Genomic DNA, 19632 nt, shown 5'->3' on the forward strand with positions numbered 1-19632 from the left:
TCATGTGAATATGTCCATTAATTAAAACAACCCAGGTGTTCACTTTGAAGGATTCTATGGAGATAATAAAGTAATGTATGGCTTCCTTAAATCCTCAGAAACAGACCTCCAGAGTCCATCAGTAAGGAGAAACAAATGGCTATCAAATAACTTTTTAATGTCAGTAATGAGACTCCAGTTATTCATTTACTAATAAATGGAGAAACAGCCAAAACGATTCTGAAGCAAGATGATTATAATAATAGTAACAATCAAAATGATGTTGTTAATACTGCAGAACAAGCGCCTATAGACAACATAGTAAATATGTGTGATGGGCTTCTTCAAGGACTAGAGCAGCATGTATTATAAGCCATGATATATAGAACAATAAAGCATGTCAGTTTATAAAATCAAAAAGAGATTTCTAAAACAAAAATTGTTAATGAAAGAAAATACTCTAGAGGAAATATTTTAAAAAGCCATCTCTCCGAATTTCTTCTCATTTCTAGAGGACCCACTTTCTGGTCCCTCAACTGTTTCCAATGTTTCTTTTCATCTAAAAAATAAAATGATGTACAGTAACCTCTTAATGAAAACAAAGCATCATAGGTAGAGTGAAAGTCTGCTGTTTTTTAGTGTTGTTATTAACAGTTTACACAAGTATTCTGGGGTTGCTACTGTGTTGCTTAGTTACCCTGAACACATTATTTTTTTCACTTTATAATAGCATGTCATGTTTTACTGTTAAGTACATATGTGTAAGTATAAGAAAATTATTGCTTATCAGTTGCATATAAATTCCGAATAAGGAAACAATTACAGATTGTACAGAAGTGGCTGAGATAGTGACACCTTTGCTTTCTGTTGGTTCAATATATTCAAACTTTGTTGCATGCATATAATTGAAAATATTGTATAAAATCACATTCAGGCTCTGTATATAAGGAATACGTGAAACACCCGTGAATTTTGTGCTTAGATTTGGTTCCCATCCCCGAGATATCTCATTATGTACATGCACATATTTCAAAATCTGAAAAAAAATTTAAGTCCAAACCACTCTGGTCTCAAGCATATCAGATAAGGGATACTCAACCAGTACTTCATGATTCAGTCTAGGTAGGTTATGTGTGTTTATTGTTTTTCTAGTCTCTCTTTCATTTGATTTTGTTCTGGTCTTTATTATTTCCTTCCTTCTGCTAACTTTGAGCTCAATTTGTTCTTCTTTTTCTAGTTCTGGGAAGTGTAATATTATGTTATTTATTTGACATCTTTCTTTTTTGATCTAGGCATTTATTGCTACAAACTTTCCTCTTACGATTGCTTTTGTTGCATTCCTTAAGTTTTGGTTTTATCTTCCATTGTCTTCCATTTTCATTTGTTTGAAGACAATTTAAATTTTTCCTTTTAATTTCTTCAATGACTGGTTGTTCAGAAGCATGTTGTTTAATTTCCATGTATTTCATAATTTCCTGAAATAACTCTTGTTATTGATTCCTTTTTTGGTTTTATACCATTGTGATCAATAAAATTTGATCACAATAAAAATTGATCAATAAAAATTGATATCATTTTAATTTTCTTAAATCTACTAAACCTTGTTTTGTTGCCTCACATATAGGCTATCCAGGAGAATGTCCTGTGTACACTTGAGAAGAAAGTGTTTCCTGTTACTGTTGAATATAATGTTCCATACATGTCGGTTAGGTCCATTTGGTCTAAGATGTAGTTTAAGTCCCACGTTTTCATATTGATTTTCTGTCTGAATGAACTGTCCATTGCTGGAAATGAAGCAATGGATTTCTCTAGTATTATTATATTACAGTCTATCTCTCCCCTCAGATATTTAACATTAGTTTTGTGTATTTACATACTGTAACATTTTTATTTTTATATTGTTATAACCTCTACTAAGTTGACCCATTTAACACCATATAATGACCTTTTTATCTTTGTATTCAGTTTTTGACTTAAACCCTGTCTTATCTAAATATAGCTACTTAATTTGGTTTTCATTTGCATGTACATCTTTTTTCATTTATTTACTTTCAGCCTCTATGTGTCCTTACAAGTGAAATGAATCTCTAACAAGAAGCATATATTTGGGTTGGGTTGGGTCTTGTTTATTTAATGTATTCAGCCACTCTATATTTTTGATTGGATAAATTAATTAATTTACATTCAAGGTAATTATTGATAGGTGAGGACTTACTGCTGTCTTCCTATTCATTGTTTTCTGGTTATTTTGTAGATCTTTTGTTTCTTTCTTCCACTCTCGATGGCTTCCATTGTGATGAAGTACTTTTTTCTCTAGTGATATGCTTTTTTTCCTACCTTTTTATCTTTGGTATATCTATTATATATTTTTGCTTTGTGGTTATTGTAAAACTTAAACATATATTTTATAGTTATAAGAGGCCACATTAAGATAATAACAACTTAGGCCAGGTGCAGTGGCTCACACCTGTAATCCCAGCAATTTGGGAGTCCGAGGTGGGTGGATCACCTGAGGTCAAGAGTTCAAGACCAACCTGGACAACATGGCAAAACCTTATCTCTGTTAAAAATACAAAAATTAGCAGGGCATGTTGGCACACACCTGTAATTCCAGCCACTCAGAAGGGTAAGGTAGGAGAATCACTTGAACCTGGCAGGTGAAGGTTGCAGTGAGCCGAGATTGCGCCACTGCACTCCAGCCTATGCAACAGAGTGAGACTCTTTCTCAAAAAAAAAAAAGGGGGTAATAACAACTTAACTTTGAGAGCATTAAGAAACTCTACATTTTCATTCCACTCCATCTTGACATGTATTTTGATGTTTTAATTTGCATATTTTAAGTGTATATTTCTTAACTAATTATTGTAATGATAATTATTTTTAATATTTTTTCTTTTAACTTTCATACTAAATACGTAAGTGGTGTATATACCAGCATTACATTATTAGATTATTCTGAATTTGCACATACTTTTGCAGTACTCACTTTTATCAGTTGGTTTTACACTTTCTTGTTTCATGTTACTGGTTGGAAGAACGCCGTTTATCCATTTTTGTGAGACAAGTCTAGTGATGAGGTAATCCCTCAGCTTTTGTTTGTCTGGGAAAGTCTAACTTTCCTTCATTTATAAAACACAGATTTGCTGGGCACAATATTCTTAGTTGATAGTTTTTTCCTTCAATAGCTAAGTAATTCATCCCACTCTCTCCTGGGCTATAAGTGCTCTGCTGAGAAATATGTTGCTAGTTTTATTGTCCCTCCTTTATATGTTATTTGATGCTTTTTTATTGCTGCTTTCAGGATTTTTCTTTGTCTTTAATTTTTGACAGTTGGAGATCCTTAACCTTCCTGTACCTGGATATTTATATCTTTCCTCAAATTTTGAAAGTGTCTGGTATTACGTTTAAAACCAAGCTTTCTACCCCCTTTTTTCTCTTCTTCTATATTTTATGATTTAAATATGTGCTGTCTTGATGCTGTTCAATAAATTCCATAAAGATGTTTTCTTCTTGTTTTATTATTTCTCCCCTGACTGTGTATTTTTAAATATCCTTTCTTTGAGTTCACAGATTTTCTTTGTCATGACGAATTCTGCTATTGATGTTCTCTAATGCATTGTTAATTTCATTCATCATATTTTTCAGCTCTAGAATTTGATTTATACTATATATTATTGATTATTTGTTAAATTTATTGTTTTGGATCATTTATTGTCTTCCTGATTTTATTTACTCATTTTCTATGTTTTCTTAAAGTTCACTGAGCTTCTTTAAAACAGTTATTTGGAATTCTTTCTCAAGGAGTTTTTATATCTCCATTTTCTTAGGTCAGCTAGTGGGAGATTTTGTTCTTTTGGTGATGTTCTATATCCTTGGTTTTTCATGGTTCTTGTTGCCTTACATTGATGTGGATGCATTAGAAGTAGTTTTTTCTTCCAGGTTATTTGTCTGGGAAACCCTCCTCAGTCAGTCTGTCCAGAGATTCTGAACAGACCACCTGGCATGATTCAAGAGTTGGCTTATTGCTGGAATCTAAAGTCGAGTTGTCCTGATGCCTAGGTCAGGAGGTAGGTAGGCTTAGAACCTATGGCTTTCCTTAACCCGGGGTCCACAAGGGCTGCCTTGGCACTGGGGCGGGCCATGAGCCTGAGTCTTCAAGGGCTGGCCACCCACTAGGATGAGTTTGGCATTTGGTTCCATTGGGATGAAAATGGAGCCTTAACTCCACAGGAACAGGTCTGAGTCCATGAGGACTGGCTTGGAACTTGGGTCTACAGGGGTGTTCTTGGGCTCTCAGTGTCCTCAATGTCCACAGTGTGTGCCTTGGCACTGGAGTATACTATGGTGGGCCTTGGCCCTGGGTCCTCTGGAGTCCAGGGCATGGGGACTTGCCTGTAACTTTTATCTGCTGGTGCTGGTGTATAGGTACTACCCTAGAGGCTTGGTCTGTGAGAACTTGACTGGGTCCTAGGTCCTCGGTGAATAGCCTGGAACCTGGTTAAACAATAGAAGTCTTGGGGCCTGTGTCCATGGTTACCTGTTTGATGTTTGAGGCCAGAAGTGCCAACTTGGCATTAGGGCAGACTTGAAGTCTAGGACCATAAGAACTGCCTTATCTGTGAGTGGACCTAGATTATATCCATAGGAACTTGCCTGGAGGCTGGGTTTTCAGGTGCTGACCTAATGACTAGGGCTGCAGGGGTCAGCGTGGTATTGGGTTTGGTCCAGCACATGGGTCCACTAGGGTCTGCCTGGCATTGAGGCTGATCCAGAGCCTGAGACTACAGGGTTCAGCCTGGTGCTAAGAAAGGCCCAGAAAAAGTTTGCAAGGATAGCCTGGATGCTGCAACTATGGGAACTTCCTTAGTGCCAGGGTGGACTTGGAGGCTCTGTTGGGCCAGCCTAGAATCTGATGCCACAGGCAGTGGCATGGCAATGGTTGGGCCTGGATCCTGTATCTGCAGGGACTTGCCTGAGAGTTGGGTTTGTAGGTGCTGACCTGATAACTGGGGCTGCAGCTGTAGACTTTTAGCTGGTGAAGGCCTAAAGCCTGGGGCAATGGCCAAGCTCAGTACTGGTGCATTCAGGAGTCTTGGGCCTCTGGGGTTGGCCTAGGGTATGGGCAAACCAGAGCCTGAGGCTGCTGTGGGCCAGCCTTGTGTTGGATGAGGTCCGGAGTCTGGGGCTACTGAGGTCAGCCCAGTGGTGGAGTCCCAGTGGTGGACTGAAGATCAAGTCTGTTGCTCAGGCTTGGAGCCGGGGGCTACAGAATCTAACCTGGTGCTAGAGCAGATCTAGAGGCTTAGTCCACAGGTACTGTCCTGGAATCTGGGGCTCTGGGGCGCTGCCCAGCATTAGTTTTTTGGGGGCACAGGGCTGGTGTTGGGATCTGAAGCAAAGTCCTATGTTCACATTCCTCTCCTCCTTCATGTGGAAAATATCTCTCTCCATACTTTCTTGCTTGGAGTTGGTGGAAGAGTGGCATGGGTAATGTAATACTATCTTTCCTACATTCTTCAATGGGTATTTTCTTATTTCAGTGCTATATGTGGGTGCTGTAATCTCTTATCTGATTTCCTTAGCTCTTATGAAGGTATTTTTATGTGTGAATAGTTGTTTAAATTGATGTTTCTGCAGGAAATAAACACTAGGGAGTCCTGTTTTCCTTCATGTTGCTGACATTGACCCTCTTTCCTAATGTACTCATTTTCAAGACTAAAAGGGCAGTCCTAATGTTATTTATTTGTTATTTGTTGAATGTCTGCTAATGCTGGGCTCTGCTAAAAGCTCTGGAAATAAAAAAGTAAGGAAAACAGGTACAAATTCTTTCCCTCAGAGAGCTCACACTTATCAGGGAAAGTTACTTGTATATGCCCAATTAAGAATACCTTCGGAAAGAGGCCATATGCTATGATGAGGCCACTATGAAGTGCATCATGTTGGAAAATAATGTTTCTCCCTTCAAGGTTCTACTTTGGTGCTATTCATATTTAGTATTAGGGGATATATTGTCCTTGGGGTGTGGGTAAACCATTAACTTCTCTATTTCACTTTGCTGTCTCCAAAATTTATTGTACTGCCGAGTTGCTGTGGTCACCAATTAAGATTTGTGACTTTATAACTTGGAGGTATATGCATACTGCTTCCCTAAAAGAAAGGATTCAACCTTTACTGTTTTTACATATATATAAAAAGTGCTGAGTTAGAATGACCTGACTAGTTGCAGGAAGATTGTCCTTCTTTTTCACTTTGTGCCTTCACTCTCAGTGACACAGTACAAAACTGTGCTCATAGTTCAATCTAGAATGGCTTTACCAGATAGAGGGTGAACATTTTGGATTGCATGTATAAGAACAGCTGTGCTCCTTTTTCATCTCACTCAAATGTATCTCTTACTTTCTGCTGTGGGATGGAGGTATTTAATATGTGCTTTACAATCTCAGTCAGTGCCTGTTTCAATATTAGCCACAATCAAAGAGAGGGGTCATGGAATGTGTCAGCCTGACTAGGAATGATTTTGTCTACATACATGTTTTTAAATGTATGATCAGTAACAATACATATGACTCCTTTCCCTTAAGATGCACATACAATAATGAAGTCTTTTTTTACTCTGCTAATATTTTCTAGAACACAGCCTTGATTCCTTAACTGCACTTAACGTCAACTTGAAAGTCTGGCTCAAATGTTTGTAATTGTGCTATCACTTTCAAACTTAAATTTGGCCATGCTATGTTTCTTTTAATAACTTAGAGGAGGATAGAGTTAGAGAGAAAGCAACAGAACACACAAATATATCAAAATGTTAACAATAATTTTATTCAAGTGAAAATCGTATGTCTTTTATTATAGTTTTGTAACTTTTCTATAGCTATTAACATTTTTTAAATTGAAGCATAATTTTAATTTTTTTCTGAAAAATAAATTGTAATGAGAAATAAAGCAAAGAGATGGGGAAATACAGAATAAAAGAGACTAAGAAGCATAGAAGATGGTAATGTATGGGCCTTAATGGAATTTTGGTTTGAACAACCTATTTTAAATATTAGAGATTAGAGCTATTTGCCCACACTGACTGGGATATTTGATGACAATACAAAATGATCGTGGTTTCTCTACTGTTTTTGTTTCTTTGTTTCGATCTGATATTGCTTTTGTGATTATGCTTTTTAAAAGTCATTCTAATTTAGAGATATATACTGAAATATTTACAGAAAAAGTGATATAAAGCTGGGAATGCATTTAAAAATTATTTGGGCAAGATGAAAGGGTATGAGATGGGATAGGATACAATAAATCAAGATTGACCTTGAGTTCATGGTTACTGAAGCTGATTAGTGGATACATAGGGATGATTATACTCCTCTCTCTTTTTTACGTGCTTAAAAGTTTAGAAATAATTAAATACTATGAACAAGACTATTTGGGTTTAAATATGGAGTGAACATTTACTCACTATATCCTGGAGCTACTTAACTTTCCTGTGCTTCATTATTTCCATCTGTAAAGTGAGGAAATGAAAAGAATCAGGATTAAATGAGTTAATACATCCAAATTATTCATCAGTGACTGACCCTAAATAAGCACTAACTAAATGTTAGCTATAGTTACTTTTAAATTACTGTTTTTATTTTTAAATCTAGGCTGAAGCTAATATTTTTGAAGAATGCAATTTGACCAAGAAATCTGTTCCGCTGCAAACCTTCCCACCTTTGTAGATGGAGTAAACAGAAACCAATGATTGCTTCTCTGGAGGAATATCAGTCTTATTAAAAAAAAAAAAAAAAAAAAAACCTTACAACATAATAAGAACTAATCAAATATTTATAGAGAGGAAGTAGCTTTATTGTAGTTATAATGAATGGGGAAAATAAACTATTTACCATGAAATTTCTGTTAGTTTAAGATTGTCCAGAGAGCTAATTCAGCTTTAATCCCAAAATTATTTCCATTTCCTATATTGATTAGAATGTTATCTCTGCCTCAAATGCTTTAGCCATGAAATCATATTACTTAATTTTTGTTTCCTTTAAATTGACTAATCCATAAAGTATTATTTTGAAGATTTTATTGAAAATTCAATAAGCAATCTGTATCTACATTACTTACTTTTACCCTTTTAAACTAAGTGTTTTTAACATATTAGAAGAATCAATTAGTGTAATTAGGAATAATTGACAAATTTATCGAGAAATGGTTCATTATTTACTGAAATTGATGGAATTATGCATAAACCATTGAGTTATTTTGTGATTTATCACTGTCTTAGTTCATTTGTGTTGTTCTAAAAGAATACCTGAGGCTGGGTAATTTATACAGAAAATAGATTTATTTGACTCATGGTTCTGCAGGCTGTACATGAAGTATGGTGCTGTCATCTGCATCTGATGTGGGCCTCAGGCTACTTCCACTCATGATGGAAGGGGAAGGGGAGCCGGTGGGTGCAGAGATCACATGATACAAGAGGAAGCAAGAGAGAGCTACAGGAAGATGCCAGGATCTTTTTAACAACCAGCTCTCAAGAAAATTAATATAGTAAGAACTTACTCACCTCAATCCTCCATGGAGGGTGTTTATCTATTGATGAAGGATCTGCCCTTATCACCCAAATACCTCCCATTAGGCCCCACCTCCAGCATTGAAAATCATTTTAACATGAGGTTTGGAAGGGAAAATTATCCAAACTATAAGAGTCACCTTTGTTGTGCAGTTGATACAACTAATAAAACGTGACAATATTTAAAATGAGAAAGTAACCTATGTAATATGGCAAATGTATGCATTGATTACTACAAAGTATGCATCCCACATGAACTTTATTATATGTGATGTATGCATGAATATACAGTGCAATAATATAAGTAAAGTATTAGTCATGTATTAAATTATTGGTGAACCACTTTTCAGTATTGTAGAAACAATTTAAACAAATTGCTTTAATTTCATACTATGAGTCCTTTCTAGTTTATATGTGTAAGGAGGATAAGTGCCATTGCCATATAGAGGACTACATTTTATTTATAAATATCAGTGCTAAAAGTGTGTTTTATAGTAGTACATAAGAGACTTGACTATATAGTTATGATGATTTTTTTTTTTGAGGCAGAGTCTTGCTCTGTTGCCCAGGCTAGAGTGCAGTGGCATGATCTCAGCTCACTGCAACCTCCGCCTCCCAGGTTCAAGCAATTCTCCTGCCTCAGCCTCCGAGTAGCTGGGATTACAGGTGCCTACCACCACGCTTGGCTAATTTTTGTATTTTTAGTAGAGACAGGGTTTTACCGTGTTGGTCAGGCTGGTCTTGAACTCTTGACCTCAAGTGGTCCACCTGCCTAGGCTTCCCAAAGTGCTGGAACTGCAGGCATGAGCCACGGCACCAGGTCCAGTTATTTTGAATTTTAAAGGAGTTGTATATAAGATAATCTGGAAGTTAGAAATATATTTTACAGTGAGGCCTAAAGTTTAGGTATTCTTCACATCATGAATAATGTTTACACACGGAAATATTGTCCAATTTTCACTTCTTCAGTGAAAGAATTGGACAGTTTTTCCACGTGTAAACTTTATTCATGCCTGGCAACATTGAATTGACTGCATCTGTTGAGGGGCTCAGGTTGCTTCTGCTTATGGCAGAAGGGGAAGAGGAACCAGCAGGTTCAGGGATCACATGTGGCAAGAGGGAGCAAGAAAGAGCTTCAAGGAGGTGCTAGGGTCTTTTGCCATTATTTGTGAAATTTACTTCATTGACATTTAAGTAAGCATGAAATAGCAAGTAGTTTATCTTAAATGTAACTTAAAACACACAGTCAAACATTTGGCCATTTTATGCATTGTAAACAAAAGCTAATGATGATGGGCTATATGTTCATCTTCTCAGAGGTTTGGTTTTATCACTGTCTTTCTTTACTGTGAGTATGATGAAAACAATCGCTTTTGCAGTTTAATCCCTTCAGTTTAGGTAAATAACTGAAATAACCTGCAGAAAAGTGTTTTATTTTCCAATAAATAGAAATTATTTTAATGTTCATTCTAAATTGATACGGGTCAGGATAAAAAAATATTAGCCAAGTTAAATGCCTAGTTGAAATGAATAATAAGTTACTAGATAGATAATTAAGGAAACAAACAAAATACAAAACTTGTATATTTGTGCACAAATACAGACCTTTTCAAGCAGAACACATTTTACATGTTCAGAATAGAAAAATTTTCTGTTAGCTGAGTCATTGCCAGGAATCCGCAGTTGAATCAAGACAGTTATGTGATTTTCAGGTTTTTTTTTTTTTTTTTTTTTTTTTTTTTGAGACGGAGTCTCGCTCTGTCGCCCATGCTGGAGTGCAGTGGCCAGATCTCAGCTCACTGCAAGCTCTACCTCCCGGATTTATGCCATTCACTTTTTCAGTTTTTATGCTAACCTAGCATAGGAACTTGTTCAATCAAGGACTTCTATTTATTTCTATCATTTGCATTTCTCCTCCACATTTGTGCTATTTTTCTGTTACTTATCTTGGCTGCTTCTGTTAGCCTTTTAATTTTTAAGTCATAATTTATTCTAACTTGGTTTTCTAGTATTTGCTTTATTTTCCTCTTTGCTGTATTCTGTTTCTAACTCTTATTATTATACTATAGTTGACAACTGTTAGAACAAAGTAAACACAGGGGAGAGCTAATTGTATCCTTCCTTGAAATTTTATTTTTCAGGACTATGCTGAGAAGGAAAATACCATAGCAAAAGCTTTGGAAGATCTGAAGGCAAATTTTTACTGTGAACTCTGTGACAAGCAGTACTATAAGCACCAGGAGTTTGACAATCACATTAACTCATATGACCATGCTCACAAGCAGGTAAGAAAGAGATGGGCAAAAATTCTGCCATTTCTGGACTTGTGTAATATTTTTAATTGTGTAAACTCTATGAATATGATATGATATTCTCATTTAATTTAATTCACTCTACAGTTTTGAAATATATCATTCTGGGATGATAAATTGATGACTTACAGCAAAGTCCTTTTTTTTTTCTTTAAGAAAAAAGGCACCAATAGCAAAGTATGAAATAAATAACATAAAGAAATTCTATTCAATTGCCTTTTTATCAGTAAAAGTGTTTTGAAAACAGTATTCTACAAGTGATGATCCTCTTATTGTCCTCAAATGTATTGTTTTAAACATTTAAATCAATAATTTATGTGTTATTTTATATATTATTGCATGTTATTTATAAATATAATATATAAATATGTTTATCAAAGTTAAATAAAATTTGATATAGTTTATCATAGAAAGCGTTTTGGATTTAAACTACCATGAAAACGTGTGAAAAAAAGAGTCAGTGTGCTACAAATGGTCCTAGGTTATTGATTGAGTACTTAATATATCTATGGTTTTGTTCATTTTAATGTTTTCATTTTATTGTCAATTGTAAATCCCAGATTAATTATTACTATCAATTATAAATCCAAGATTTTGCAACACTCTATGTAAATGAGTTTAAAATAGTGGTACTGTTATAAATGTAATTAATACAAATTCTACTTTCTAATATGCCTTATATTTACCAATAAAACTTCATTCATTGTTTAGCTAACTTGATACAATACAAAGTATTAGCATTAATTTATAAACATTTTCTATTTTAGCTATCACCCTTAAATACCATGCCGAGTATTCATTTTGGTATGAATTTAAAGATACATTTTTAAGCAGTTGAACCTGCCCTAACTTTCTGTTATATCAGAGTTATTTATTATAAGAAAGAAAAAGTAGGGAAAGTGATCATGTTAAATGATAATGGACCAATTGTGTGTACTTTCTTTTGCTGTCAATCCTGCAATCGTTCATATCAACTACACTGTGCTTGGAGAGGATGGTGTAGGGAAGAATTTACCCTTCAATTACATACTTCACCAATTAATGCATACTTAGCTTAGTGATCTGTCCTTGCCTTTCTTTCCCCTGGTAGTAGATCTATTTTATGCAGATAAATGTTAAATGCAAATCATTATCTTAAGCTACATATGCACTAATAGTTACATTATTATTATAAAAACATAGGAAATAGCTTTATATAACAGGAAATACAGTATTTTAAGGATAACTATACATCTCGTTATTCTGGGATGGTCTCACTTTCTACCACTGTCCTGTTTTAATTATGAAAAGTCCTTATTTGGATAATAAATAATATGGTCATAATATGTATGTTTGTGGAAAAGCAGCAATGTTTTTAGATACTTTTTAAAAGATGGACGTCTAAAGGCAAGGGCCTAGTTAATGTAATTCTTCATGCTAGTATAATGTAAAGTTAAGAGCTATGTGTCACACAGAGTTTGGATATTTTTGCCCTTGGAATCTCATGTGGAAATCTGATCCCTGATACTGGAGGTAAGACCTAAAGGGCGGCGCTTGGATCTCTGGGCTGATCCTTTATGAATGGCTTGGTGCCATTCTCATGGCAATGAGTGAGTTGTCACTTTTACTTCCCAGGAGAACTGTTTGTTAAAAAGAGCCTGGTACCTGCTCCCTCTCTTTCTTGTGCCCTCTCTGGCCATGATCTTCCCATGCTGGCTCCCCTTCCCTTTCTACCATAAGTGGAAGCAGGCTGAAGTCCTCACCAGAAGCAGATGCTGCCCTCACATTTCTTGTGTAGCCTGCGGAACTGTGAGCCAAATCAGCCTCTTTTCTTTATAAATCACTGAGCTTCGGATATTTCTTTATAGCAACACAAATGTACAGAGACAGTGTCTATCATAAATCATCAATAGGTACTTAATTCTCAATTTCAAACTTTCTAAGTGATTCTTTCATATAACACGATAATTAAAATAGTTCTCAGTACATGTATGACACTCTGAATTGAGTGACATACTGTTAATCATTGAGATTAAAAAAAAAGAAAACAAAGGAAAGTTGAGAATCAGGAAAAGGGAAAAAAAAATTCCTCTAGACTTCTTCATCTGCCCTTAAAGTCGTAGTTGTGTCTGTCCTCTCACCTGGCAGCCTATGGGCAATTCAGAGTTATTTTCCCTGTAAGAGATTTGTCACACTGATGCTATGAAGAGATAGAAAAGGGAATGATTGCCTTATTGCTGCTGCCCCTCAAACATCTTGATTTTTGTTTTAGTGGTTTCAATGTAACTGAAATACCTCCCAACAGGCACTGAAGTGACCTTCACTTTAGCAAAGTCAAGATTCAGTGCTTTGCAGCATGTTGTTTTGTTCTGTCCCAGAGGAAGTCAAGGTCAGGCCAGGTTGTTGGAATGTTTTGTTTCTGCAAGGACTTCTATTGCTATAGAAATGAAACAGATTTAGTCCCACATTTGAGCATTTCATAATAATGTAAACTGCTGTTTAGTGATCCGATACTTGAAGGAGTTACTTCTTGATATTTGGTAATAGAAATATTCATTTGTGGGGAAAAATGTACTAAAACTTAATTTAAAAGTAGGAGATACCGGTAAGGTAATGCACAATACAATCACTTCAAATATCTTCCCTGGGATTTTTTGGGTGTGTGTGGTGTGTACTTCAATCTAATTGAATGTCTGATGGTTTTTACTTTACCATTTAGAGCATTGTTCTCTTAGGATAAATTAAAGACATATAGTTTGCTCCTAAAGAGCCCTCAAACCCAAAAATATTTTTGCCCCAAGAAATGTACACAGGCACACCCATTTACATATATGTAGCTAATTATAAAAGTGTCCTGTTTTGACATTTTTCATTTAAAGCCATAATTGGGATTGAAATAAATTGTATATTTTGTCTTGAGTATGCACCAGACTCTGGATAATCAGTTCTAGCATCTGAAATAATGCCATTTTCGTGCACCTTCCCCATGTCAACTTTATGGTTCTTCCTTCCCTTTCTTCTGCCATCTCCTTTCAGGTGGATGGCTGTCTATTGACTCAGCCCCTGTTGAGGGTAGGGAGCAAAAACTAAAACTGTAAGCAAAGATTTCTGTGCTGTTACCTAAATATAATTATTCCTCACCTCCCCCAAAAAAAGAATACAAGAGATAAATGCATCTAATTTTACATATTTCATTTTATAAATTCAACTAAGAACTGTAATCCAATAAAAGTCCTGCCACGTTTAGTTTTTACCACTGAAACTTTTATATGTATTTAAAAAAAACTATAAGAAAGCCAATTAGAGTCAAAGTGATGCATATTTATTTTTATTTTAATAATCATTTATTAACCCTTGGGAGTATATTCTTCTTATAGTTTACATGATGACTTGGTTGGTGGTATCAGTGAAACTGTACAGCTTTATTTTACTATTTTATTTTTAATGCACTTTATTAATGACCATCCTTTAACAAACACATTTTCTCAGAATAAATCTGTTTGGTGAAATAGTTTGTGAATTTATCGTACCCTTTATCCTGTATAGATTTACTTATACTTTATTTTATTTTAAAGAAATTGAGATACCTTCTGGAATTATTCTTAGTAAGTTCAAAATTTTAAGAAGAAAATTCATCCAGGAAAAATATGCAAAATCTAATATTACCATCATGTGGAGATTTGAGAACAGTACATCCCGAGAATCAAAATTTTTATTTCCTACTAATCCTATCAAGAACCAAACCATAAATTATCTGCTGAAAGGATTATCTCATAATATATTTAAAATTATCCTGGCACCTATAGAAACTAAGATGTTATGATTTTTGCTCTCTATGGTAGGAGATAGATATGGTAAATAGCAAGAAAACTTAAATTCTAGTTGAATATGAGAATAACCAGAGAAGTTTTTTAAAAATAGCTTTCCCAGAGTCTGGTATAGGTCCATGCTACCTTCTTTTTTTGAAACTTTCCAGAAAATTATAGTACGAGGCCAAAGTTAGAAAAGAAAGTCAAAATGCTGAGGATCATAAGGTTACTGTTACTTGCCCTTTGATGATGTTTCATCCTTCTATGATGTAGAAGAATAGTGAAGTACCTCTCTTCTTGTTCCAGAATACTTGTTGAAAAAATAATTTGAAGAAAATAAAGAGAGAAACAAAGAGAATGGAGAGAAGCAGTTAAGCAAGTGTATTGTGTTCTCCTCTCTCAGGCATTGACCCATAGAGGGGGAGATGCATTACAAACACACAAAGAAAGTAGGGACTCTGGACAGAAAGTGTCTTTTGGGCAACTTGTTCCACACCAATTTGTACCTCAGCCAATATCAATCTCAATTTGGCAGCAGAATGTGTTATGCAACAGACTTTGTTGGTTGGCCTTCCCAGATTGCTGCATTTAAGTTTTCCATTAATGTTGCCAAGAGTTTCTTTTTCACTCTCTTGAGAGATCTCATAAGATAACCGATTTGAGACCTGGTGATCCTGCTATAGATAACAAAGAAATGCACGTAGTTTATGTGAGCCAAAGAGTGGGATTGAGGGCACAACTAGACTCAGAGATGTCTATTTTGCCAGTAAGAACTACCACAAAGCTGGGTTTGAGTCACCTGAAGAAGGTTACTGAGTCTTCAATCAAAGCTTTAAAAACATACAATGAGCTATACCAGATTCTGACTTCAATAATGGAGGTAGCAATATGATATGTGATTAGAGGAATCAGGTATTTTATATAAAAAGTGTAAGGATTTTGGTTGTCAGAAGGACTTATAAGCCATCTCCTGGCCCTCGGCATGCCCCCAAACTAAGAATACTTGGAAGAAGAAGGGTTCACAAATAAGAAATGGAAGATACTTGGCAGTTATCTCAAAAAACTTGTCAGTAAATTATGTATCTAAAATATGTTGGAATACTATTCATTTTCTACAACTCAGTGGACGATAGCTCAGGTAAACATGAAGGTAATTTATTTAAAAAATAAGAAAGCAAAAATGTATTTTCATGTTTATGATGTATAGAAATTTTTCACCCAATTTTACACATATTTTACCAATGAGCACTATTATTACTGTTGATAATAAAAATATTTATGTTTTTATTCTTTAAGCTATGGCATCACCAAGGCCTACCCAAATTTTCAGAACTTTTCAAATTATATGAGATTTGATAATGAATAAACAGTCTATGGAATGGTTCACTTATTATGCTTACCTATTATAATATTTACCTATATTTAAGAATAAGATGAACTACACTTAGAATTCATCAACTAGTATCTTAAACATAACTCACACACAATAACCTGGATAATTTATGATAACAAATTATGTCTATACTACTACAAATAAAATAACGCCTCATGGAGTAACAGAAAAAAAGAAAACAGGAAGATGGTTTGATATATTTGTGTGTGTTGTGTGTGTGTCAGAGAGAGACAGAAAGAGAAAAATAATCTACATTCTTTATTCAGGAATACATACATTTGCAATCTTAGTAATCTGAGGTTGAAAATACTATAAATAATTAGTATGTCCATGAGCCCCTTTGACAAATGAGAGTTCTGACAGTCTTTAACTCACTTAAATTATATAAAATTGACTTCTTTATTATGGTCACACTGTAGGAAAGCAGAACATAGGGAATTTTTCAACCCCATTTCCAATAAATGTTTCTTTCTTTTTTTATTTTTAAGCTTTTATTTTATCACTCTTATCAAACACACATTCAGAAAGCATACCAACCATGCACCTATGGTAAGTCAATTTACAACAAAACTGAACAAGGCAATTGTGTTTACAGAAAAAGTCTTCAGCAAAAAGGTATACAATAGAGTCAACTGAAACACATTGTTCATACTTTTTGGGAATATAGGAAAGTGGAAAATAAAAGTCCTTTGCTGTTCAGCAGGAAAAAGAGTCTAAAAGACTTGAATGGAAATCCGAAATTTAGGGATTTAAGAAAATAATTTTTTGGTACTGACATACATCTACGTATATAGCCCCACTTAGTTTTTGTTTTGTTTTTGTTTTAAACAAAACCTCACAAACAATGAGACATCACAAAGAATACAGAATCATAGTACCAAGAAATGCCAAGACCAATATGCTACTGAAACATCTGGTGGAAATGTTACAGACAACTATTCACTAGGTATTGTAACATTCTGGTGGTTCTGAGGCAAAAGTAAACCAACAAGAGAGATTACTCCTTGTAACTGGCTTTGGTTTAAGCAATTTTTCACATTTTTTTCTAATCAAACCTTCTTATAAAAAATGTAGCAATTACATGTTACTGAGGGAAAATAGTACTAGGTTTTAATATTTGCAACCAACTACTTCAACTGACACAGATCCCATCAACTGTTAAAATTTATTGATCATAATTAGATTTTCTAAGAGTGATCAACAGATAGCAAAGATGGAGCCCTTTTGGGAAAAAATAAAATCCCTTATACCCCAGATTTGTCACTGTTAAGAGGTTATAAAGGAACGCTAAATTATTTAAGATATTTCAAAAAAAGTAAAAATGGAAGAGTAAGTTATGCTGGAAAAGATATGACAGCTTTACCCTCTGCAAAGTAAATGATCTATAGAGATGCAGCTTAACTTTTTTTATTACAATAAACATACCTCCATAACGTGCTGTAACTGTGCAGCTAGTTCTTTTCTTTGTACAAAATTCTTTTTACTGAATATTTCACTCATCTATGCTTTTTCAAGCTGCTATTGTTAAGATACATTTTTTTAATTTAGACTTGGGAGAAGTTATAATATAGTGTAACCTAGTATCATCAATTCTTCATCTGTTGAAATTCTTTTGTGTCTTAATAATCAATTATTCTATGGAAAGACAACTTTTTTTTGAGATCTCATGTTTCTTAGTTTGTTGTGTGCTGCTGTAACATATTACGTTGAGACTGAGTATTTGTTTGGATAGAAATTTATTGGCTGATATGTCTGGAAGCTGGGAAGTTCAAGATTAAGGAGACAACATCTCCTGTGGGCCTTCTTGCTGTGTCATCCCATGGTGGAAGGCAGAAGGGCAAGACAGGGCAAGAGGGTGCCCAATTCACTCTTATATAACAACATCAATGCCACCCATGAAGGCAGAAGCCCTCATGACCTCATCATCTCTTAAAAGTGTCATCTTTAAATATTGTTACATGACAATTAAATTTCATTATAAGAATATGATGAATTCAGAATATGGAAAAGAATGAAGATCATCGACATTGAGAAGACAGTTGAAACCCAATCCAAGAATTCTAAGCAATAAAATGAAATGATACAGGAGATTATAGGTGAAATGTCTGTTTTAAGAAAGAATCAAAATGAGCTGATAGAGCTGAAAAACTCACTTCAAGAATTTCAGAATACAATCCCAAGTATTAACAGCAGAATTGACCCAGCTGAGGAATCTCTGAGCTTGACGGCCTACTCCCTGAATTAACTCAGTCAGACAAAAATAAAGAGAAAAGAATAAATGGGAATGAATGAAACTTCAGAGAAATATGTGATTATGTGAAGAAACTAAATCTATCACTCACTGGCATCCCTGAAAGACTGGTAGAGAAAACAAGCAACTTGGAAAATATACTTCAGAATATCATTCATGAGAATTTTCCCAATCTTACTTAGATTTGAATCAACATTCAAATTACAGAAATGCAGAGAACAAGATATTACATAAGAAAACAATCTGCAAGACACATAGTCATCAGATTCTCCAAGGTTAAAATGAAAGAAAAACTATAATACTAAAGGCAGTTAGAGAAACATGGCAGTTCACTTATAATGGAAACCCCATTAGGCTAACAGCAAACGTTTCAGCAGAAACGCCAGAAGCTAGAAGAGAATAGGGGTCTATATTCAGCATTCTGAAAGAAAATAATTACTAAGAGTTTTTTTCTTTGTTAGTCTAGCTAGCCAAGACAAGCTTCATAAACAAAGGAGGAATAAAGTATTTTTCAGACAAGCAAATGCTAAGGAATTTCATAATGACCAAATAACCACCAGACCTGCCTTACAGGAGGTCCTGAAGGGAATGCTAAACATACAGGAAACACTATTGTTAGCCACTACAAAAACACACTTAAGTACATAGAACAGTAACCCTGCAAAGCATCCATATAAACAAGTCTGTATATAACATCTGACAATATCATGGCAGGAACAAATCTTCACATATCAATACTACACTTGAACGTAAATAGGCTAAATGCCCCAATTAAAAGGCACAACATTGTAAGTTGGATAAAAAGCAAGAGCCAATGGTATGCTGGTTTCAAGAGACCCATCTCACATGCAGTGACACCCATACACTCAAAGGAAAAGGAATGGAGAAAAATGTACCAAGCAAAGGGAAAAGAGAAAAAAGTAGGGATTCCTATTCTAATTTCAGACAAAACAGACATTAAAACAACAAATATCAAAAAAGACAAAGAAGGATATTATATAATGGTATAGAGCTAATGTCAACAAGATGATTACAAGAAGATCTAGCTATGCTAAATATGTACACATGCAACAAAGGAGCACCCAGATTCATAAAGCAAGTTCCTAAAGACTTATAAAGAAAGGGACTTCAATAACCATAACATAATACTGGAAGAATTCAATACCCCACTGACAATTTAGACAGATCATCGAGGTACAAAACTAACAAAGATATTCAGGACTTTAACTGACCATTTCACCAAATTGAACCAATAGATATCTATAGAGCATGCTACCCCAAACAACGTTATATACATTCTTCTCATTTTCACATGGCACATACTCATGATCATATAAAACAATGCTCAGCAA

At 34.7% G+C, this 19632-nt stretch overlaps 1 protein-coding gene across 1 annotated transcript in view; it reads left to right on the forward strand.

Annotated features, from left to right (window-relative positions):
- Positions 1-19632, forward strand: part of ZNF804A (zinc finger protein 804A) — a 348960-nt gene that overhangs the window by 265869 nt on the left and 63459 nt on the right. The window contains exon 2 of the mRNA XM_001103182.5: positions 10678-10821. Coding sequence (XP_001103182.3) covers positions 10678-10821 — 144 coding nt within the window. The remainder of the gene's footprint in view (positions 1-10677; positions 10822-19632) is intronic.

This window comes from Macaca mulatta, chromosome 12 (assembly GCF_049350105.2).
Source record: "Macaca mulatta isolate MMU2019108-1 chromosome 12, T2T-MMU8v2.0, whole genome shotgun sequence".
Classification (NCBI taxonomy): Eukaryota; Metazoa; Chordata; class Mammalia; order Primates; family Cercopithecidae; genus Macaca; species Macaca mulatta.